Below are 25234 nucleotides of genomic sequence, written 5' to 3' on the forward strand. Positions count from 1 at the left end.
AATTGCGGAAATGGAAATTGCGGAAAATGTAATTGCGGAAATTGCGGAAATGGTGGAAATGGAAATTGCGGAAATGCGGAAATGGAAATTGCGGAAATTGCGGAAATTGCTCTTCACTTATAGCTATCTATTTTCAGGTAGATTGTTTTATTTTACTCAGTCAGCCATATCACTACTCATTTTTTTTCATGAAAAAGGTCATAGCTGGGTAATCTATTTTCAGGCAAATTGTGTTTATTGTATTTTATTTTACTCAGCCATAACAATTTATTTTCTGTTAACCAACTTGCTGGCTGGCAGGCAGGCAGACAGCTACTCATAGACAGGCAGACAGACAGACAGCTACTCATGGAGAATTGGACAGGCAGGCAGTCAGACAGCTACTCATAGACAGGCAGACAGACAGCTACTCATGGAGAATTGGACAGGCAGGCAGACAGCTACTCATGGACAATTGGACAGGCAGGAAGGCAGACAGCTACTCATAGACAGACAGACAGCTACTCATGGACAATTGGACAGGCAGGAAGGCAGACAGCTACTCATAGACAGACAGACAGCTACTATAGACAATTGGGCAGGCAGGCAGACAGCTACTCATAGACAGACAGACAGCTACTCATGGACAATTGGACAGGCAGGAAGGCAGACAGCTACTCATAGACAGGCAGACAGACAGCTACTCATGGACAATTAGGCAGGCAGGCAGACAGCTACTCATAGACAGGCAGACAGACAGCTACTCATGGACAATTAGGCAGGCAGGCAGACAGCTACTCAGACAGGCAGACAGACAGCTATACTCATGGACAATTGGACAGGCAGGCAGGCAGACAGACAGCTACTCATAGACAGGCAGGCAGACAGCTACTCATAGACAGGCAGACAGTAAGACAGCTACTCATTGACAGACAGACAAATAACTACTCATGGACAGACAGACAGGCAGGCAGGCAGGCAAAGAGCTACTCATGTTATGTTATTATGTTATTATAACAGCTACTCGTGTTATGTGCAATAATTTGTGCAGTTATGGAAACAGCTCTTTGTGTTTATGCAAGAAAATGTAACACATTTATTTATTTACATATTGTGTGCATGCACATTGTACTTTGATACATTTTGCGAAAATAAAGCAATTGAAAGAGAGAAGTTATCAAGTATCATTAATGTCGTAATTTTATCTACTGGCCCCTGGCCCCTTGCCATTTTTGTAATGTGGCCCACAGGTAAATCTATTTGAGTATCCCTGAAGTAGACCTTTAAAGTATTTACCATTACTTATAAGAGTGTTCAGCACCGTGGCTGTGCCTGAGCCACTTGGAACCCAAGGCAGCAGCCCAGCTCTGTTTAATATAGTGCCCTGTAAGAGATAAGGGGCTCAGACTCAGAGCTCTCCAGGACAGACATGACAGCGCTGGCCCTGCGCTTCAAGGGACCAACGGACTGATATGGAGCGAATATAATATAATACTCGCGATATAACAGGTCGTATCTGCTTTTATCCATGTTCATTTGCTGTTCATATCCATATCACGTGGTCCCTTTCATTTCGGGATATGTATCCCTGTAATCATTAAAATATGCCATTTCTTAAGATCCCAGAGTTATGTCTACAGCCTTTTTATTGGACTTTAGATCATTTGAACTCTAACAAACGCATCACCAGCTAGCAGTGGTTGAAAAATATCTCTGAAGCATGGCTTCCTACAATGTTTGGAACAAGTTACTCTAGGCCGATTCTAAAAACGTCTCTATATCCTGACCTAAGTTTTCTGAAAAACGTCAAATATTTATATAGCAGCATCATTTTTTTTTTTTTTAATACTGTACATATACTGTACAGAACCCAAAAATGGGTTCCCGGCCTGAGGGGGTAAAACACCAAAATGGCTTACTTCGGAGGTCATCAGTGTTTTGGGTATTATTTCATATCCTGATTGCTAAGTAATGTCCTCCTGCACCTCTAACCTCCCAGGGGCTGCTGTAATCTGCCTTTCTCTTCTCTCTCAGCTGTTACTGCATAATTAACAGCACACACACACACACACACACACACACACACACACACACACACACACACACACACACACACACACACACACACACACTGACTAGTAACTGTTTACCACTGCTGCTCAGCTGTTGCAGTGTTATCTCATGACTTCAGTTAGGTCCCTGGCATAATGAGTTCAACAACACAGTCTGTCTGTCACTCCCTGCCTGTCTACCAGTCGAAACATGTCACCCTGCTTGTCTGCCAGAGAGAGTTTCAGTCTCATTCTGCCCTTAGTTCCACTCCTTGAAACAATGCCCAAATCTTCCTGAAAGTCAATGTATATTAATTATATTAAACTTTTATCAGAGTTTATTTTCCAGAAAAAGTTAGTCCAGACTGGTAAAAACGATATTGTGAAGTTATTTTACACTATGTTAGTCCTTAATTTCCCCTGACAATTTGACAATTATAGTCTACCCTAAGCAGTGATTTATTTTCATATTATTTTCTGCATAGGCCTGAAAGGACGGATGAGTATATGCCCATACTAAGTCAAATGCTGACACCTAGTGTCGAATCCAGTGTATTGTGCAATTCTACTGCAAACATTTCACATTTGAACTAATTGTATTTGTTGATTGTGATAATTTTGTTTTAATGATTGGTCTCAATTTAAAGCTCATTTAGCTACGCCTCGTTACAAATAGGACAGTTTTCCCAGTAAACTAACCGTTATGTCCTGACTGAAGGTTACAATTAAGCGCCTAGCGTCACAAAAAGGGAAAGGCAAGTCATGTTTAATCATATGACACAAATCACATGATCAGAGTGCACACAGTGCACGCCTCTCTTATCTCATTGGGTAAAATCTTTCTTTCTCCTATACCATTGGGTGAATGGAGCTGCCGATCACACCCAGTGCAAAACGTTGTGGTGGTACTGTCAATTTTGTCAAACCCCGCAGACAGACTCCGGACAGTATAGTGTTGTTTTAATCAGCGACAGAGTAGATCATTATCTCTGTTGGGTTTAAATCTTAACTAATGTCTTGTTTTTCTTGTAAATAGCCTCACAGTGAGAACCATGCAGTCTTGGCACATTATAGCTTTGTTTCTGTGGATTGCAGTAGGTAAGAGAATAACTCGTCCTTTGCTCTCACAGTTGGCAGTGTTGTGGTCATACAAGTCTCCTTTGTTTCATGTTTCATGGTGTTATCTAGTGTTAGTTTCTTTTCATGGTTAACCACATAATCATGTAACGCCTGCTTTTCTCTGTACAGAGCAGCATAGCTGGTATCTCATAATAATTATTGATGGTCCAGTTAGTAATATGTACTGCATGTGTTGTGTTTTCAGTTACAATTCCATAGTTTCAAAGTGGTGTACTGTAACATTTAGGTTATTGTATTGATGTATTGTGTTGTAAGAACACATTTGCAATTGCAAACAAAGTGCTTGCTTCATAAACAGAGACTGGGAAGTTTTTGATTGTTTGAATGAATTTCACAATTAACTAATTCTGTTCTGTGAAGGCCCTGTCATGCTCTGCTAAATAACTTTTGTAATTTAATTATACTCTCTACCCCCTTCTTCTGTTTCTCTTTGTCCATTTACAGCCACAGACGGAAAGGCTCTGCCTTCTCTTCCAGATTTTGGAAAGGCCTATCATGTAAAAGGTTAATATATAACCACAGGATTTGAGAACGGGTTACATCTGTGTTATTTTTCTTAGAATAATTGAATAACAAGAGCATTTTGACTGTTGCAGGAGTGATCAACTTACCCTATGCCGAAATAAAGGAGCCATTTGAGGCCTGGTTTGATCTACCGCTGAAGTCCAGCCGAATAGATTATTACCATGGTAATAATGCTGCTGCACCTCTGAATCCTGAGTCAGACGTTGCAGACCCTTTGTGTGCTTGAATTACTGATGTGAAACTGAGAGCTGATGTGTCAGGTCAAAGAGGCTAGCCTAGAGCGTGACAGCAGCTCAGTCAGAAGCACCCTAAAGACTGTGCGTGAAACCCAGTGGTTAACCTATTCTGCTGACGCATGCAGCAAATTGTTACTTTCAGCTGGAATTGCTTATCAAGCACGTCCCTGTCTTTTGGTTTTATATTGCTTACTCTATACTGATCTTAATTTAATGTGGTCACAAGTGTACGTTTACGGTACCATTTTAAACATGTCACTGAAAACTCATGAGTCAGAAAGTGTGCATGTTGACTTAAGACTTTTGAGAGATAGGAACCCAATATGACCTGAACTCAGCAGGAGGGCTGCAAGCAACTATGATTCTATCGATTAACCTTTTCAATTAATGGAATACTCATGAACGTTTTCTTCTTATGTATGTATCCATGAACTTATTTGAGATTTAAAAAAATATATAATTTACAAAATCGAGTATCCATCTTCAACCGCTTAACACATAAACCCTATTTTTATACTTTTATACTGATTGGTATGATTATTGACTGACCATTGCACCCCTAAACAGGTCAGGTGTCCACATATCAGCTCGGGGCGGAGCAGCCATGGGGTACATCCTATAAAATAACCCCTGAGACCACAGAGGCGGAGCTGAATGTGATGAAGTGCTTCCAGGTCAATGGAACCAAGAATGAGACTGTCACACCTCAGATATCACTGCCAGATGCCCAGGGTTTCCAGGTGTGTGTGTGTGTGTGTGTGTGTGTGTGTGTGTGATAATTATATAATAGTACTAATAATATTGGTCCCGACTCCTCCTTGGGGCGTTTCTTGGCACTGTATAATTTTGCACATAGGGCCTACAGGAAATGTACCCATCCTATAATCACTAGAAGCAGTGAGGAGGCATTGTGCGACGCGTTGGGAGCAATTAGGGGTTAAGAGTCTTGCTCAGGGACACACATCAACACATTGCTGTCCAGGCCTGGACAACCAGGGGCTCTGGCTCCCCAGGCAGGCTCACTAACCACTCCGCTTGTGTGTGTGTCATTTGTTTTTAAAATATATTTTTTTGGCTTTTGTGCCTTTTATTGATAGTTACAGTGAAGACAGATGGGAAAGAGGGAGGGAGAGACATGCAGCAAAGGTCGTCATGAACGGGACTCTAAAACGCAACACACTGTCAGGCAAGAGCCTATATGTGGCATGCGCCTGGACCACTAGGCCAGAGGGCGCCCCTGTGTGTGTGTGTGTGTGTGTGTGTGTGTGTGTGTGTGTGTGTGTGTGTGTGTGTGTGTGTGTGTGTGTGTGTGTGTGTGTGTGTGTGTGTGTGTGTGTGTGTGTGTGTGTGTGTGTGTGTGTGTGTGTGTGTGTGTGTGTGTGTGTGTGTGTGTGTGTGTGTGTGTGTGTGTGTGTGTGTGTGTGTGTGTGTGTGTGTGTGTGTGTGTGTGTGTGTGTGTTTTGACCTCACACATTTTATTTTAGATGCGCATCATGTCACACACAGAACATACATAGTCAATCTCCAAGCTCACAGCTTGTCTACGTGAGTTTGTAGATGTGCTATTTCCGCAGTAACTTTCATCAGTATGTCAGACTTGTCAGTAAACCATGACGATGTCACTCAGCAAAACATTTGGGAAGACTTGATCCAGGTCAGTGTCCATTTCTCTCTCCCCACACACAGTTCCTACGAATGGAGTACTATGGAGGCTCCCTGTGTGAGGTTTGGCAGAATGTGACAACTGTCGGACACAAGAAGAACACCTACACGCTGTGGGTGACCCGGTCGGAGGGCGGCGCAGATGGCAAGCAAGAACCTACCACTCCCGTCCACTACGAGATGATGGGCTACAACACACTGCTCGGCTCCCACTATGACAAATACCTGGTGGACTACAAGGAATTCAGCGTACACTTGGATCCCAAAGTCTTCGCACTGCCAGACGGTTGGTGCTCAAGTCATTTGCTATGTTAGTTAAGGAGGGTTGTAGAGCGTCGCAGTACCGCTCCCGATGAGCGGAAGAGAATTTCCCATTCCCCTCGGACAAAGCCAACTCGGCTCCTGAAAAATCATGACAATAAACTATTGTTTATTGTCAGGTTTTGTCAGGAGCCAAGTTGGCTTTATCCAAGGCTTAAAGGTCTTTAAATAAATACTTTTTGAAACGTCTATGGGAAAAATGAATGGGAAATTCTCTTTCGGACTGCTCGTCGTTCTGAAAGGGGGCGGGACTGCGATGCTCTATATAGGCTTAAAATGGAATGAGATGGGCGTTGAGAGAGCAGCGATGGTGGACTCTCACCATGTGCAGAACAGCATACGGTGTGTATTTTGTATACTGATAAAAGTCTGATGCAGATGGTGCACACTTGACTGGAGAATATTACCAGTAGGGGGCACCATTGAACCACATTTAGGGCATGTTGCACACTTGGACATAATTGGATGAAATGTGACCAGGAAAGTTGCATTTCAGCATAGACAATTAGCCCTTCACTAAGTCACCTCCCCAACCCATCCTTGTCCAATAGGCACGTTAGCAGCGAGGAAAGCTTGACCTGCATAGCAACCGTTGCTAAACAATTTGGATTGGCATTGGACAATTGCTTTTTGGGATGGCATTTAGTGAAGGGCTAATTGTTTGGTATCAGTTAAGCAAAAAAGGAGAAAGAAAGGCAAGTTAGCGTGTTGCCCATTTAACTGTACTTTTCTTTTTCTTCCGTTTTGTTGTCTGTTTTCATCATAGGGATGAACTGTGGCCCGTTCCCTGGTCCCGGCGTGGAACACCACCTGTTGGCCAATCCAATGAAAGACCTCATTCACACTTCATCAGCAGGCCACGCACAGCGCGTGTTCAACCACTTCAAGGACAAGTTCCAGCGAAGCTACAGTGACGAGAGGGAACACGAAAAGAGAGAGCATGCTTTTATTCATAACCTACGGTGAGACATAAGATGACCTTTGTGGTCTTTTATTATGTTCACCTGTTATTAATTATGTTGTCTCACTGTCTGCTAAAGGACATGCGGATGTTGGTGGTGAGGAATTTCAGTCGAACACTGTGGATGAAAGAACTTTATTAAATTAGCAATGGTTGGAATGCTACATCTGAAAATGCTGCTTTCACTATTTTACACGTCAGCTAGACTTCTAGTAGGATTTCCAAATTATGTTTAGTCATCTCATATAAAAGGTGCTTGTGAAGATTCTACCATCATTGAACTTGTGTTATATTTTTCAAAGTGTCTTGGCAAAACAACTAGTCACTCCAAAGGGGTGGTGTAAGGTTTGCATAAGACTGAATTTGTACAATCAGTGTGAATGAAGTAAAATGGTTACTCGACAACCAAAGATGTGGCCATGTATAGTCTAATAGTCTAGTAGTGCACCTTGACAGCGTATCCTATATTACTTGAAAGCAATTATGTCACTTTATACACAAGTTGCCCTATAAAAACGCTGCTAAACCATATACCTGTAGATACACTTTATACCTTGTACTGTGTTTCTTGTATGTATGTTTTTATGATTTGTCTCGTATCTCGTAGTGCAATGTGCTTCACTGTCTGCCTTTTAGCATCCTTGCTAAATCCGGTGTATTTACATTGCATTTATTTGTAATGTCCATTAATATGCATTGTCCCGTCAAAATAAACAAATAAAGTAAAAGTCATTGAGAAGAAGGATTCCAGCTGTGTTTTGGGGAGAAACAACTTCAGCTGGTATAAATAATGCTATGGCATTTCCTGTGGTCCAGGTACGTCCACGCTAAGAACAGAGCAGGCCTGTCTTTCTCCCTGGCACTGAACTCGCTATCCGATCGCACCATGTCTGAACTGACTGTTATGAGGGGACGAAGACGAGGGAAGACCCCCAACAGAGGACTTCCATTCCCCTTGAAGAGCTATGAAGGAGTACAGGTCCCTGATTCCCTTGACTGGAGGCTTTATGGTATGCTGTGTGTTTGTATGCAAGATTAAAAAAGAGAATTTGTATTATCCTTTATAGATGTTCTCTGGCTATCTAGTCTCCCTAAAGCTGCTCTTTGGTTGATGTTTTTGTTATTGTAGGTGCTGTGACCCCAGTGAAGGACCAGGCTGTCTGTGGGTCCTGCTGGAGCTTTGCCACGACTGGAGCAGTAGAGGGCGCACTCTTCCTAAAGGTGAAAACACTACCTGCACTGCCGAAACACTAGCCTGGTTAACCACTCCCCCTTGAATACACTTAATTTCATTTAAATGTATTCAAGGGGGAGTGCTTAACCAGGCTACCAAAACACAACCACCAAGGATACGTTGTTATTTATGCTCCGTCTGTTGATTAGGACAAAGTAAAATTGTGCAGTCGATGTGCAGTAGGCTCTGGGTTAGCAAACGGAACATCGCAACCCTTACATTTCCATTCTACAATTTTCACCCAACCCTCTGCTTATTCTTCAAAGAAGGCGAGGGGTGAGGAACGGCTTGTGACGGTTTGTGTGATGGGAAGAGAATGACTCCACTTTAATCCATTCCGTTGGCCTCTGTTTCAAAGGCATTCCATTCCCCACGTTGCCTGGCACTGTGGAAGGACAGGTTTAATATACAGTTTAGTGATGGTGAAGTAACCATATCCGTTCATTTTCACTAATTTTCACTCATTAGCTAAATGGACCCACTGATGTAAAGTAGGAGGAGAAAAACGGAAGGGAGGAGGGGAGGTAACCGGTCACTAAGTGAAAGAAATATACATTGAAAAGGACTTGCAGCACCAGTGAACAAAAGTACAGTATATTTTAAGGTGTACTGTATGTACAGCATGAAAGTAAGGGGTTATGGATGGTGACGGTGACTTGACGACAGTGTACAAGTGACAGTGAGTTGCTGAGGGCAGTCTTGCAAAGTGTCACGGGGCAACCCGTGCCCTATATACAAAGACACTTGAAACTGCTTTCTATAACATGCAAGGACTAATGTTTTAAGCTTCTGTATGGAAAACTGTGTGTTCACTGATTGTTTGCTAATTGTCTCTCCTGCACTGCTGGTGGCATTGCCCTTGATTTAGGAAGGGGCCAAGTGCTATGCAGGGGAGGGGGGTTACTTCTTATGCTTTGAGTATTTGTCATTGAGTGTTCATGCTTATTTATATTTGTTTAATGGTAACACATCTTTAGTATGTTTAGGTTACTTTTATACAAGGGATTATTTATGGCAGTATTTATTTATAAGTATTTATTGAGAAGAAAGGTTGCTAATTGCTCTGTGTCCTGTGGTAGGATCCACCCCTATTTAAGGGAGGCTGCAGGGACAGGTGGGTTAGTTGGTTGTGGGCTTTAACACGGGTAACAGTCCTGAGGGAGAGCTACAGGGCCTTAAGGGATCAAGGTTTAACCTGAAGAGAGTTCTCATCCTATTTGGTCTTGTTCAATTGTGTTTGCCTAAGTATTTGTTTTGTTGGACTATTGTTGGCCAGTATTTAGTTTGTGTATGTGAATTGCACTGAAGAAAACTGTCTGGAGGTTGGTGGAGGAGTTTGGGGAAAATAAAAGCCCTTAACGAACATTTCGGACTGTTCTTGGAGCCTTGGCCGTTCGGGCAACTTCACACAAAGTATTTTGAGGTCTTGGATGAGAACAGCTCCGCGAGGTGAGTGCTGCATCCCCATCCCCCACTGCCACTGGCATGTTCATAAACAGTCACTCCCTATGGAACCAGCCCTTAGTGCTCCCTCACAGCATCCACCTAGCAACCCGTAGATAACGGCTTGTGTGGAAATGTTCACTTGAACCCATTTGGATTGTCTGAATGGGTTCATAGTTCATACTGACCTGGTTGAGCTTTCTAGTTGTCTGTTTTTGCAGATTGGTTGTCCCCGACCTTTTGCTTAATTGTACACATAACACAGCCTTTCTGGCTGTGTAATTCTTACTTTTCCAGATCCAATATGCTTGTTTTGGGACTTGTGTCTGAGTGTGCTGAGGGTAGTGAAATATTGGGCATTTAGTTATTGGAGGAATTAGTGGAATCCTTAATTCTTGCTGTGCATGACAAAATGAATAATCATGTGGGTTAAATATGAGGGTGGTTTTGTTCTTCACCCTGCAGACGGGCGCTCTCCAGGTGCTGTCTCAGCAGGTGCTGGTAGACTGTTCCTGGGGCTTTGGGAACAATGGCTGTGACGGAGGCGAGGAGTGGAGAGGTTACGAATGGATCATGAAACATGGAGGCATTGCAACAATGGAAACCTATGGTGCCTACATGGGGATGGTGAGATGCCTGATAGAATTTTAATTTTAGCGGATGTCATGATCCACATGATATCCCTTTTTTCTTTTTGACCTACAAAACTCACTGAGCTCACTGAGCATTACTTTATCCACATGAGCTTTAGCATCCCTTTAGCCATACTACAAGCTCACAGTCACAACGTGTCGCACTCGCAATATGACATGTGGGGAGCTTGTAGATCTGCTATTTTTAATGAAGAGATTTGTTGTAGAGGGGAAAAAGGGAATTTAAAAAGGATTTAAGTGGTTATGGTTACAAAACAAAAAAAAACATTTACCATAAAATTACTCCAATACAACTCATGCAGCATAAAGGCCTATTCATAGTCCAGTTTTCAGTGAAGAGGTGACCAGCGGAACGGTGATTAGTAAAAACAGAGATTTGTTGTGTGAGCGGTGACCTTAAGCCTTTAAAAGTCAAACAATTTCACTGAGTCGATAGAGACTTTATTTCACCATTGGTTTATTATAAATCTTCATTTCAGTACACTGTTTTCAAAAGGTATTTTTGCTGCAATGCTTACACTCTGAGCTTTTGGGGGTTGGAACTTGGAACATTTCCATAAAGGTGCTCCCAGTCGCATGCTCTTAATAGGACACCGCAATGACCGTACATTGTACACACAAAGTACTGTACATTGTAAAGTGAATGTTCCCTCGGAAAGACTAGACAAAGTGCTATACTGTAGTCTATTTTACTGTGTGTGTGTGTGTGTGTGTGTGTGTGTGTGTTTCATAAAAACACCACAAAGTATTTTTAGGCCAGTCAGCAAAATCTGCCATTGTGTACACACTTGCTTGCTACCAATAATCGTTCAGGAAGAATAAATAATTACATTTAGCTGATACTGTGACTGTAAATATGTCACCTTTTAACCTCTTGGGGTTTAGTGATGTGTTTACATGTTTTAAATGTGTATTTCACTTTTGAGTAGAACGGACTGTGCCACATGAACCAATCTCAGCTGACCGCACGTATCAAAAGCTACACCAACGTGACCTCGGGCGACGCGGAGGCTCTCAAGTTGGCACTCTTTAAAAATGGACCCGTTGCAGTCAGCATCGATGCCGCACATCGATCCTTTGTCTTCTACAGCAATGGAGTCTACTATGAACCAGCGTGTGGTGAGTTATATTTCCATGTGCACATGCCTACAGTTTTAACACCGTTTCAGTTATATTTGCATAGCACACTTAACGTGGGGACGGAGGATGGGGTCAAGTACCAATTTCAATTTTACAGTGCAGTTTGTGTCTGCTATATGTTGTGATATAGTGCTGGTGTGCTCTTTCCTTTTATCTCTTGTTTTTTATTAGTTTATTAGGAAATGTCGTTGCTTAGTTTTTATATTAGCCTTTTATTGTTCACTTTATTAGACTTTCCAGTTTCTCCTTGAGCTTCTTAGGTAGTGGGTAGTATTGTGCTTATGTATGTTATGTCTGTTATTGTCTTGGCAGAGCTGTGTAACATTATTTGCTCAGTTCACACTTGTAAAACAAAAAGAGAATTTAGTATAAATGTGGCTTTTACAGGTTAAATAAAATATAATAAATATCACAAATTAATTAATTAATTTAGGTTGCTCTACCGCAGAAAAAGCAATGTCTCAAATTGCGGTCCATAGCCAAAGCATATCCAAATGGGGGCTCTTGAAATGAAAAAAGCTGAGAATAACTGTTATAGCACACACCAAGTCGACTCAACGTTCTTCACATTCAAAGACATCCAAGTACAAATCGATGTACAAAATAAAGTAAAACTCCACCTCCCAACAGCACTCTGTGATGTGACAAGTATGGTCTCTGTATTTTTGCAGGCAATAAAACTGATGACTTGGACCACGCAGTGCTGGCGGTGGGGTATGGCACCCTGAAAGGAGAGCCATACTGGTTAGTGAAGAACTCATGGTCCACGTACTGGGGCAACGATGGCTACATCCTTATGTCTATGAAGGACAACAATTGTGGTGTCGCAACTGATGCTACCTATGTCACTTTGGCATAGATGGGTGTGCTTGTTCACACTCTTCAAACAGAACTGGTTATTTGTGCTTTTAATGTTCTCCACTATGCCTATGCACTATGCTAGTATATGGGAGAGGCTAGGTGAAAAATGTGAATTCACAGATGTTTTAGCTTTTTAATTTGTGCTGCCTGACTGTGTCCAACTGAGTTGGAAGATGATGTGCAATGGATTAAGCAGGCCTTTTCAAGCATGGGGTTGGACATGTTTATTGGTAGTATGGCATTGGGCATTGCCATCATTAATTCCTGTTGTACGCACATTTTATGATTTTATCCGCCCATTGCTGTGCTTGTGTTTTATCATGAGATGCACTAAAACAATGAATTAAGCTGGAATAAAAATGTAGATTGTTTTGTACGAAGTAGTTGGTTTCTGAACTATAGTTGCTTACTTGATTAAATGTATGGTCATTGCATTGTGCAGCAATGGTTCGTGTTCCCCTAAACTTAAAGCATGAAGAAGAGTACCAGATCTTACAATACATGTTACAACAAAATACATGCACAGTTTGCACACACACTGATACAGTGAAATAATATAAGAGCAACACCAATCAAAACATGACCCATACAAAAATGTTACTTTAGTTGTTGAAGGACTAAGAATAGCTCAAATGTATCCATTATAAACACTTGACTGTTAAGTGATATGATGCAGCCTTTCACAGATCCCAGTCTAATGGCTAGGATATTTTGTACAGCTTTGGAAGCCATATCCTAATTAGACACTACAGCAACATTAATGACTGTCATGAATAAGCCATAATGAAAAAAGGTACCTAGTACATGATTGATTGATTGATTTATTTTCGTGTCATGCACACCTTGTGCCCAACCCTCATGGGTTTATAAGACACCATTTCACATTTGCAATTACAGCATGTTTTACAATACATAATTTATGCATTTTATAGCATGTTTACATTACACAATTCATTATATTACACCTCAGATGTATACAGAGTACTCTGTCTTCGTTCCCAAGCTTGACAAATAAAATCTGCTACAACGAAAGTCCCTTTGGCAAAACATATCTCCATTTTTACATAGTCATTTAAATCTAGGAAATCCCCACATATAGAAGACATCTTATTAATCAAAATATCCCTTAAGTCATCGTACTTAGAGCAGTAAAACAGAAAGTGAACTTCGACCAATGCAATACAATGCAATGCAATGCAATCTCATTTTGGTTTGTTTTATTTCTCTGGGAGTATAAGCAAGCATTTTCCTGGACAGTACAGCAAAGATGCATGGATAGTACAATATATTGGTTACATCACTGAGGAGAGATGCCGGTAGCAGTCTGTAGTTGGCGGTAGTATATATTGTGAAATATTGAGTTTACAAAAACAATTTACCCTGTTTCTTTTTACATGATGTTGATGCGTTCTATTTTTTCATTCACTACTGTTTATCCTGGTGTACTGTATGTGTTTACCTGCTTCGAAAGACTGTTTAGGCGGGTGTTTCACCGTCTGTCGAGGTCCCTAGGGCAGTGTGTCTAGGGCAGTGTGTGTGTGTGTGTGTGTGTGTGTGTGTGTGTGGGGGGGGTTGCATTTTGTACAGGACTGTAGTGGCAGCAACATGTCTTCTGTGGCTAAGGCTGGTGATGTGTAGAGTACTGGCAGTGTCCTGGTCAACTCCAATTATTGGAGCCAGTCAGTCAAATGGGCTGATTGACTATTTGTGTGCGAGGGTGATTTTGACTTGGATAATTTCTGCACTACGAATTGCAGTTGTTTCGTTACATTGCAAATCATTAGTGTCGACTGTGCTTTAGGCTTAGATAGATGGGGCTCATAAGTCGTAAGACTTACGTTTTTTTTTAAATATCAGTTCTGAGTTGAAATTTCATAGTAAATGTTCTGTGTCTGATAATGGTGAGCATGAGTCATTTTGTCAGGATTGAGGCGCTAAACATTCCAACTCCTGCCCCTCTGTGCTGCTTTCTGGGCTCTCCTTCGGAATTGACCTGAGGAAGACAAAGGAAAAAAACACTTATGTATGAGCTTTATTACTTAGCAATACAGTCAGTTAGTGTACAGTTAGTGGAGGCTTTTCTATTGGAACCACAGTTAAGTATAGACTCAAGATTGAGTCACAAGCCACATAGTTGATAGGTGAGCTTAAGGGATGGGATTGTTAACCACATGGACCCTATTCTGGGCATATCACAATAGGCGAACATTTGGCAAAAATAGATGTACAAGCTCATCAATGGGCTGTTGCTGTTTCACATACAGCAACTTTCAATTTTAAGTGGTTAAATATGTCATGCTGGCCTGGCACATGAGCAGACGGAAAGCTTCTCATCAGAGGTTAAGTGGTTCATCTCAGCCAAGTAGAGCCAACCGACCAAGACTTGAAAAACACTTGCAAAACGTTTGATGTCAGGAACCTGGATATTGCAAGGGCACTATTTGGAACTTTGCATCATTCTTTTGCAATTTAGTAACTTATTTAGTAATTTGCATTTCTCTAATGAATTATGTCTAATTCCATATACCAGGCAATCTTTTGTATAAAGCCCAATTTAAGCAGTCTTGTAGTCGTACAAATAGCGAAAGTAGCCATTGTACATTTACAAGCTTACAGCATGTGGCATCATGGCAAGTGGTGAGTCACAACTTGTAAAAAAATATGACAATGTCTGACAATATCCGCGCCAGAGTTCATGTGGTTAAAGCAGGGGGTCATACAGTGTTGTTTTTGGCAGCAAATTTTGATAGTTTATTTAGTTTTAGTCACATTTAGTCACCTGGAATGTTTCAGTGTTCGTCTAGTTTTAGTCTACTAAATGTCATAATTTGTTAAATTGATTTAGTCGACTAAAATGTATTTTGGTGGGCCTTGATGCCATCGTGATGACTGATTTTACACTTGCTGAAAATAGCCAATCTACAAGCTCACGACACGTTGTGAGCTTGAAAATCTGCTATTTTCAACATGCAACCAAGTGTAAAATGACTTATACTGGATCTCTTGTCCACTAGTCCCCTTCCTAGCATTCATTTAGTTTCCCATTTAGTTTTCGTCAGTGACAAAAGATAGTCGACGAACATTTTTCGTCTTAGTTTTAGTCGACAAAAACAACACTGGGGTCATAGTACCTGGTGTCCCACTTCTCTACGTCCTCCACTGTGTCCGGAAGAGGCCTGCCAGCGGTTTCAGGCAGTGCCAGAGCTAGCACAGCGCCAAGCAGTGGGGATGTTCCAAAGATGACCAGGGGTATGGTGGGGCTGTGGTTGTGAAGAACATTGATCATGGGGGCCAAAATGCCACCCGTCCTTGCAAACATCGAGGATACGCCTATTCCTGTTTGCCTGAGAGCGCACATGGGGAGAATGTGGGCAAAAGCTCTGTGAGACTTGACGAGAATGGTTTTCAGAATCAACGTTGTCACATCACAGGTTTACAGGTGCAAAGAAGAGGGTGAAATTTGATTTTGTGCTTGCTCCATCATGTTTGTATTTTTCACAAAGGGAAAAAAAGTGGTGGTATATGGTATCTACTACTGTACATATACTGTGTATATACACATAGTATTAAAACAAAACGGCATGTACACAAGTTTAAACAAGGAAATCGAAACGCATCGGCAGGTCCACATAGAATGGTAGTCCACTCCACATAGGGGGCAAAACTGTTATGTGCTTGTTTGAGAAGGCGACACAAACGCAGCCTTACCGCAGCACTGTGGGAAAGATCTCTGCCGTATATACATAGACTGTAGAAAAGGAGGATGTTATACCGAACTTCCCTGCCATGGCGAGACCAACCATGATGTGAGGGTGATCTAGACGGAGAGGTAAAGAGTGAGAGTTGGAGGGTGGCACAACAGAAAGGCATTGACCTTATTTGACATCCCTATTTGGGGCATGCCATTTAGGCGAAACCACTCTCATGGAGAGTCTGGCAGACAAACCACTGGACTCTTCATTTGTTTGCCTACGGGTCTGCTTTCTGTTTGAAACATTACGCATGCACCTTTTAGAGGAGATAGGAATTTATGCTAGCATTGTAAGAAATATTCCAAGGATGGATTAGAAGGAGTGTGAGTTTTACACAGAATGCAGTCACACAGACTGCATCCAGACAGTAGTTTCACGAAGATGCCAAAAGCCCCTGGGCCGGTAATATTTGCAGGGCCCCCATAGTGCACGTGACATTTTTTCTGTGTTTTTTATCATCTTTTTAACCTAGATTTAACTAAATTAACAGCCAATGAAGGGCCCCAGGAGCCCTTTTCAGGGCGTCAAACCTAGTACCTCCCGGTCCAACTTCCCTGAAGGTCCCCTGAGAGCCAAGGGCCCCTGGGCCACGGCCCCACTGGCCCAATGGATAATTTGTCCCTGCGTGTGCCTCCGCGGCAAGTGGAAGCCACGCACGAGCGTCATTTTCCATCCACCAGCTGTTTAAAAATGCTTTTAAAAATGCAATTCATTATTTCAAAACCAGGAAGAGACGCCTGCCGCTTGCAGCTTTTGGCATCTTCGCGACTCCACTGTGTGGAAGCACCCATAGACAGACCTTCAGGAACAGTGAGCATGAGCAGGCAGGCGACACCTCCCATGGCCATGAAGCCACTCTGTGAGAAGCGCCGGCTCCATGGCAGGACGAGGAGGACCAAAGAACGGGCAGGAATTTCAATGAGTCCGAACACAAACTGGGTCAGGTAGAGATTCGTCCCTAGCTTGGACACTCCTAGAGACAGGCCGTAATACACCAGCACGTTCACAAACCTTGTGAGAGAGGGGTAAAAGAGCGTTGATGATTGAAGGGAGCATGAGGGATTAAGGACCAACTGAGATGTAGGCCTAAATTTGATTAAGTTTCTACTCCAATGCAGATTTGTTGCGTGATGGTCGCTTGCGGAAAATTACTGATCTGAAAGCTCTACTTGTAGAAAGTTCGTTTTGGCAGGAGTATAAATTGTCACATCCTGTATATTATGTATATTTCTTTCTATACAGTATACTGTAATATATCCATATACAGTACATAGATATGTCTTTCACTATATGTATTTCTGGGTAGCTACTAGCTTGGTGTATACAGTGGCTCAGTCGATACAGCACTCTCCTTTGGACCACAAGGTGCGGTTAGATTCCAGGCAACAACTCAGCATGTCGGTAGCATGGCTTGAGTAACTAAGACATGTGGTAAGTAGGAGTCTAGCTTATTGAAAGGCGGACAGACACCCTCACTGCTCGGCTGATACCAAAAATAAGCCACTCCGACCTTACTTACTTAACCAGGAAGTCACACTGGGAGTAAAAAAACTAGTGTCTATAATATTATCTGTCAGGTTCACACATTGGCAGGTGGTCTTGCGCACACACATTTACCAGATGTAAATCAAGATGAGAGTCCTCTTCCTCATTTGAGGTGTTCGTACAAGATCTGCAGCAGAGTGGCTCCGCTTTTCTTGTCCTTCCATCTCACACTTTTCTGCCTGATGTGCATGCATGCAGGTCCAGGCGACATGCACAGAAAATAAGTTGAAAATGTCATGAGGTTTAGCTATAATTTAGCTTATAGAATAACAAGTCTAATGTAATACGCAGTCAGACACCTGTATAGCGGGAGGTAAGACACGGCCATTGACTAGAGCTGCCTTGCGCAGGAGAATCATGGCTTCCTCTGTCCTGTTGTTGGCCAACAACCACCTGGCAGACTGAGGGAGCACCCTGACATCGGACAGGGACAGATGGAAAGAAGGAAGGAAAGATGAAAGAATGGGTTGAGGAATGAGAATGTCAGAAGTAAGTGGAGGGGCAAAGATCAAAGACAAGGGGAAAGGAGAGGTATTTATTGTCATGTAAACATGTTCTTTTGTATCATATATCTGCAATGCAATCGGTTGTATTAGTACATCTTATACTCATTGGTTGTGGGAATGTGTGGGTGCCTGTATTGTATGTGGCTTTGCTCACCGCCACGGGGAGCATACTTTGGTCCGACATATCATTGGTTCGAAGGAGCGTTGGTCCGACTCGGGATACGGTTGGTTTGGTTAGGTTTAGGTGTGCTGCCCCGTGCTCGCGGTTATGGTTAGGGTTTGGGGTAGGTAGTCGATCGGACCAATGGTATGTCGGACCAAAGTATAGTAACCCACTGCCACAGACCAATGTTGATACTTGTCTGCTGTGCACCGCCGCCCAAATTCTATGTGTGTGTGTGTGTGTGTGTGTGTGTGTGTGTGTGTGTGTGTGTGTGAGTGTGTGTCATTGACAGATTAACTCTCTGACCTGAACAAAGTGACAATGCAAATCAAGAGTAAGTGACTGACTGGCTGAGCGACTGTTGGAGAGCGTTGAATTGAAATCCTCACCATATGTAAAAAATTAGAAGGAAGCCTGGTGCTGATATAGCCAGCTGTAACATTCTCCAGTCTCGTATCAGGTACGCTACACCTGCTAGCAGCATGTAGCCCAGTCCAAAGGCATAGTCGGTGAATATACCAGCTAACATACGCCTCTGTGTGCTCGCCCACTCGGTACCTAATATGGGGAGCGGAGGGCAGAGAAGCAGTGCAGGGTTTGACAGCACAGGAGAGGATGGGAGATGAGAGGGGAGGGTGTGTAGGAATGGGGACAAGAGGCAACGTGATAGTTTTAAATTGAGGCAATGCTTGAAGCGTGCAGGTACAGGAACGAGTGAGAAGGGTTCTGTTTGTGTTCTGCGTTGGACAAACTTGCCAAAAGAAAAAAATAGCGTGGCACATGTTTTCCAGCTTTGTCTAATTGAGGGGCGCTAGCCACTCCTATGCACGGCTTTGTGTGTATGTCTGTTAGCACGGAATGTGTTTGTAGCCCGGATATGATCATTTTGATTTTCTGATGGATGATGATGTATGATGATAAGAGCGCCCATCACTTCACACACACGTGTGATTTTTTTAAATATATTGTATGGCAGAGAATAGCTCAATTGATTCATTTTGTGGATTGATATATTGCATCAAACTTAATTTCAAACTGTATATACCATTCGACTGTGCATGTGTCTCCAGCTATATGCATGTACCGAGTACGAAGGCGTTGTTGAGGACTCCTGATATGGTGGTGCCCACAACGAAGCGTAGTGTCACATAGATGGGGTAGTTGGGAGCGAAAGACGCAGCTACTCCAAACACTGTCTGAAGGGCCAGACACAGCAGCAGGGAAAAGCGACGGCCATACCTGGTACGGAAAGCGAAAGGGTCGACATGAGAATAGACGAGTACTACACATGAACATTGTTGTAATTGTCTCGTTTGGGAGTGCTCATCATGGCATTGCATCAACTGGAGAATTGGATAGGTCTAACTAAACCTTGGACTTTATACTTTAAACTATTGAACAGTCTCCTATAACAGTGGTTCCCCCCCAGTGGTTCTCCCCATTTGAAGAGATATGCCAGGGACCCCCATAAGAGAAGATCCCAGTTTGACATGAATTAGGCTACGGACCATTTAATGGCACTTCTAACTTGAGACCCCAATTTATATTGTTTATATTTATATTTTACTCTGAGGACCCGTTAGGGTTCATTTGGTTCCATTTGTACACTCTCTGTGTTACAGACCCATAAGGGTCCATTTGGTTCCTAACTATCATTTAGCTTGGGACCCCCTGGAACTCCTTCAAGGACCCCTGGGGGTCCCCGGACCCCACTTTGGGAACCACTGTACCTATAACGTATCCCATATATGTTTTTTTTTTTTTTTTTAAGGATCACTTCACCACTTTTCAAACTATCTTCATATAGAGGATATGCGCATACATAAAGTGAGTGGCAAATCGAGTGGCAAAGTGAGTTTAACATTGTTTAATGTCGCTTAATATAGTAGGTCAGATAGGACTTTTCTGTTTGGATGTATGGGCTGTCGAGGACAGAAAGTAGTTTTTTGCCACTCAGTAGGCGTTCCTGCATAACTTCCGGGAATGATGATGATGTCACGTGCATACTCTCCATAATTGGTCCTCACTAATGTTCATGATAAAATACAAAAAATCTGACCCGTCTGAACTGAGTGGTGCTGTACTACTGTTTTACTTACTCCTTTTAATATATATATATATATATATATATATATATATATATATATATTTAGATTTTTATTATCGTGAGAATGATGACTTCCATTATCACATTGCTTCTTTTAATTAAGGAATAGAAAACCTGCAGTTTCTATTAGCTTGGATTCCCCATCGATGATGTCACTGGTGGACAGGTTTCTTCAGCCCTAAAGATTCTACGTGAAGATTGAACCAGTGAGTACCTGTCAGCCATGGCTCCAAACACTCCAGCTCCCACCAACAAGCCAGACATATAGATGGACGAACCAAGACTGTTCAGCCAGGCCCTGTCACACACCAAGTCCCACTGCATGGTCCACCAGAGGAAAGATATGTAATAATAATGGATTTTATTTATAACACACTTTACATTCTCAAAGTGCTACAGCAAATGAATAAAAATAGAAGAAACAACACGCCATTAAAAACATCTAATAGAACGGGAACATTTTTAAAACATAACGGCAAAGCTATAAAAATGCTTTGGCAAAAAGGAAGGTTTTTAGTCCTCTTGAAACTGTCGACCGACTGTGGGGCTCTCAGGTGGACGGGGAGTGTGTTCCACAGTTCGGGGGCGACCGTGCAGAAGTCCCGGTCACCCATGGTGCGTAGATTAGTCTTTATGGGTTTGAGGATGTATAATGGACATGAATTCATATTGGAGGACCCTGATGCAGAGTGTTTGGGGAAAGCACTTAAGACCTTTCTAAAACCCAAACCACACCAAAGGGTGGAGATGGGACGAGAGGGTTTTAGCGGGTGTCCCAGTGGTGTGATATGTCCTGTTGCACGTCGACCCAAGTGATTCAACTTAGTTGAATAATAACTTCAGCCCAATGCCGCAGCCAATTTTAAATCTATAAAATCCTTGTGCTTGTGTAGTTTCATTAAATCATTCCCTCTTTTGCAGCTGCTGGTTTGCATAGTTATCACCTGTTCGTTCATTCATGATGTGAGTGATCATAAAACATTCCTGACGAAGACCCGGAGGGGTAGAAACATTGATTCCTGAACATGTATTCCTAATTAACTACTGGGAGCTTAACAACGGTGTGCGGACATCCTACCTTCTTTCTGATCATAAAACAAATGTAAATAATTCTAAAAGAAATAGCTTACCTCAGTGACGGTGGTGCTCTGGAATATAACTTTGCTATACACCCATCCATGCTGACACAGCCAGCGGGCAGTGTGGTTCTCTTGTAACAGGGCGTCTGTGGAGAAGCAGGATGAGTCCACTTGTGGGTCGCTGACGTTCAGGCTGACCAGTTGTGGAAAAAGTAGTAGTAGGCTGCTTAGATTATATATTTTCTTTTTTATGTAAATCATATCAGTTTTCTGAAAAAAATCGTTTCTATGTCAGTGGTTCTCAAACTATTTAATGTCAAGGATCCCCAAAATGTTATAATGTAATTGGCAGCCGACCCCCGTCTGAAAATACGTTGTTCCAGGGACCCCCCCCAGAACCAAATATTTGAGTTAGCTGTGAAAGATATATTTAAAGATTTGTGCCACAGTTTCACGATTTTTCAAATACTACAAATACTCTCTTAAAACTGTCTGTGCCACCTGACACTTTTGAAGCCTCCCCTGGTGGCCAGTGCCAATGGCGCCTTTGGACGCCTTTTTGAAAAAAAATTGAACCTGGCCCAGGGCTGTCAACACTCCTGAATCCGACCACATCTCCTGCGGTGCTCCTGAATTGTCATTTCTCCTTATTTTCTCTTGGATTGGGGATATCCGCGGCTTTGCATGGCAACCCCTGTCAGAATTAAACTGCATGTGCAGTTAATTGATCAGCCTAGATGCAAATAGAGCCTCATATACATCAGCACATTTCACACCAAGTCAACAGGGTGTGAACTGTGAACAGGATATGAATTAGCAGGCAAATAGCCTTACAAGATTAAACAAGGAGGACAACATGACCTTGAAATGTAAATGTCACCTAGAAGAAGAGGCTTTATGCCTGAGCTCCTACAAAAATAGAGGAAACTCAAATAACCAAAACATATAGTTAAAAAATATAGCATATAAGTAACCCTAAACTCTAACAATAACCTCACAGGAAGCCATGGGCTAGTCATGAACCTGCCACTGGCTAGTTTTTTTAATAGAATATTTGTAGTTTTTGTACATCTTTAAATGTTCTGATGAATTGAAAAAGGTGGACGGTGCACCCTGTTGTGCTTTATACAAAGTAGGCAGTTTTTGTATATTGACAGTTTTTGTATTGACTTGTGCTTTTCGTTTGAAATGTACCCATTCTACATACTGTGAAATAGAAATGTCAATGAATCAAACCTTCCACCACTGAGGCTGACGGTGGGCAGCAGGGACGGCATGTTGCCTTCGGGCTTCTCCCGGCAGTGGTGAGGCGGCGTGGCTCCGGTGAAGATGCTCACCATCATGTGAAAAGCTAGAAGGGCCTGAGGTAGACAGATCCAAACGTACAGAATCTTCTGGTATTTTCCAAACCCTCCGACCTCTTCTAGGATCTGGTCGAAATTCATTTTGGAAGATTCTATTTTATTGTTTCAACTTTCATAGGAGGAGGACGCAAACCTGCTATAATCCGATTCCCATCAATATAGGATGGCGTTGGTGCACCAAGAGCTGTGGCGGAGTTTCCCAGGATGTAAACAAGCGAAAGTAATTCCCATGTGGTCAGATCAGGACAGGTATATTATATGCACCTGCAGAGAGCGCTTATTCCATTGCACAGTTTCTCATAGTCGTAACTATAGCAGCCCTGCCAGGGCTTCGCATTTGGTGATGTGGGTCTCCTGAAAACCGCTTCATGAGAATGATGAGATTGTAGGCTAACTATAGGTACATTTTCAGGATGGAAAGCGACGCCAAATCCACTGTGTGTGTGTGTGTGTGTGTGTGTGTGTGTGTGTGTGTGTGTGTGACACTGTGTGTGTGTGTGTGTGTGTGTGTGTGTGTGTGTGTGTGTGTGTGTGTTCTACAAGCAGAGCCTACATTTTATTTGGAAAACTCTGCTGCCATCTTGTGTTAGATTTCACTCAGCTCAAGTTCTTGAAAGTGACAGCAGCTCATTCATTAGCTTCTCAGACATCAATTAATTCAATAATCAAATCACGATAATTTGTGTTGTTGACCTGAAAAAACAATATCACCCAAAGAAAGACTAACTTGGGAGTCCCATTTGCTTTCAGAACTAGACTTAATTATTTTGCTTTATTTAGCCTATTTGGATATTTCCTGCAGAAGGAGGAGAAATTATTATTCATGATTTAGTCATGACTATATGAATCGATTCATAACCAATTATTGGCACGTTTGTAGCGGAATAGAGCGAGGACGGTCTGGACTGTGACGAATTCTATTTGAATTGAGACTGTCGTGTTACGTGTAGGCTACATGTGCGGTCTGTCTGCGGTGGTTATTGATTTATTGCCAGACAATGGCAATTGTGCATCCTATTCATTCCCTTCCAGAATGGGGGGGCTCATGATCTCAAAATCTTAATAGTTAGCTAGCATGGCTACTATTTTGAGTTATTTATTTGCATTTTGAAGAAGCTTGGTATAGGCTATATAGTGTAATATATTTTTTAATGTTTTACTGTATGACTAAAATAAATATACTTTTATGAATGTGAGAAACATTCTCATCGATCCGCGTCACTCGTCATCATCCAACAAGTTCCATTCATCAGGCCGCCACTGTCCATCCTTGTCGTGGATTCTCGTGACGTCACTGACGCTCGGTTTTGGGTGACGGACGGACAGCGGAGCAACAGCTAGGGAGAGGAGAGGCAGAGGGACATGGCTGTCGCTGTCGGGAAGGAAGAGAGAAGTGAGTTAACGGACCATATAAAACGTGACCTTGAGCACATGGTTGGTTGTCGGGCAGCACTAGAGAGGGAGGACCTCCCGTTTTGAAAGGACAGTTTGTGTTTACACTGTACTGCGGCTATTCTTGCTACTGAACTGGACCGCTATCCGGCCTGTGTCATCTACAGTAGGCTACACAGCATAAATATATCGAACCACACCACGCTCCGGATTCTGACGTTTGACAAAAAAAGACCATCGTTTTGGATCAGTCATTATTGTGAGTATAAGGGAGGCCTATTTGAGCTATTCGTTTACTCGATTTAAAGTATTAATATTATTGAATACGCTTTCGAAATATGTATTTCTCATATATCATCAAATCAATGTCACAGAAAGCATGATCGCATCTCTCTGACGCAACGTGGTGATGTATAGGCTATAGTTTATAGCCGCACCTCGGCTCGGAACATTCAACATTTCAAATGCGATGTTTATGATATGAATGATGTGCATGTGACCATGCATGCATGGGCATAATCCACAGCATCAGCATGCATGTGATGTGAATCTGTACCATTTAAAATGGGTATAATTATCATCATGCTTCATTGATTCTAATCTGGACTATACTCCACTTTAGGATAAATGAAATTATCTACAGAAGTGGAGAGAGGGACAGTGAAACGTGGAGGCTAAATGGCTGTAGCGTGCCTTCTTGGGGTGTTCTGGAAGATTAGGCCATTATATTTAGGTTTCTTTCAACCAGCTGAGCCGACACTTGCTAAATGTATTTGCTTATGAATGTACACCTTTGATTCCTGATTGTGAGGTAGGAATTATATTCATTCTGATTCCAACCATAGCAGTAGGCTTAATCTGACAATCCAAATGTCCCTCATTCTCTTTGCAAATTGAAGCCAAAACTATATTTCATCTACACATATTGTCGTTCGGGACCGGATTTGTGATAAAGAGCTTTAACGTGGAGATACATGTTCTGAGTCAGAGGCGAGGATAATGGATTTGTATAGCTAGCTCTAGTTAACAGCATGCTGCATTGAGAAAGGCATCCCAAGGTGACGCTGTAGAGAGTTATGTAGTAAGTGCTGAGGCATCAAAAACCCTCCCCCAATAGGTG

General features: G+C 42.3%; 2 protein-coding genes across 2 annotated transcripts; one reads left to right on the plus strand and one right to left on the minus strand.

Annotated features, from left to right (window-relative positions):
* The first annotated feature begins 2927 nt into the window (after nucleotides 1-2927).
* On the plus strand, nucleotides 2928-12582 carry LOC308331978 (digestive cysteine proteinase 1). The gene is made up of 11 exons (XM_080787553.1): nucleotides 2928-3128; nucleotides 3615-3674; nucleotides 3767-3859; nucleotides 4499-4671; nucleotides 5618-5879; nucleotides 6681-6876; nucleotides 7692-7885; nucleotides 8005-8096; nucleotides 10018-10179; nucleotides 11135-11324; nucleotides 12017-12582. Exons 1-11 carry the CDS (start codon nucleotides 3083-3085, stop codon nucleotides 12202-12204), a joined length of 1656 nt encoding a protein of 551 aa, XP_080643679.1. The 5' UTR covers nucleotides 2928-3082; the 3' UTR covers nucleotides 12205-12582.
* A 1544-nt stretch (nucleotides 12583-14126) lies between these two features.
* On the minus strand, nucleotides 14127-22803 carry LOC308332441 (organic cation transporter protein; the record flags this gene model as incomplete). The annotated part of the gene is made up of 11 exons (XM_080788345.1): nucleotides 14127-14199; nucleotides 15338-15550; nucleotides 15915-16023; nucleotides 16758-16969; nucleotides 17576-17682; nucleotides 17803-17917; nucleotides 18562-18730; nucleotides 19257-19411; nucleotides 20494-20597; nucleotides 21410-21528; nucleotides 22605-22803. 11 exons carry the CDS (start codon nucleotides 22801-22803, stop codon nucleotides 14127-14129), a joined length of 1575 nt encoding a protein of 524 aa, XP_080644471.1.
* Between the last annotated feature and the right edge of the window lie 2431 nt (nucleotides 22804-25234).

Source organism: Protomyctophum bolini, assembly GCF_963924005.1.
Source record: "Protomyctophum bolini genome assembly, chromosome: 17".
Taxonomy (NCBI): Eukaryota; Metazoa; Chordata; class Actinopteri; order Myctophiformes; family Myctophidae; genus Protomyctophum; species Protomyctophum bolini.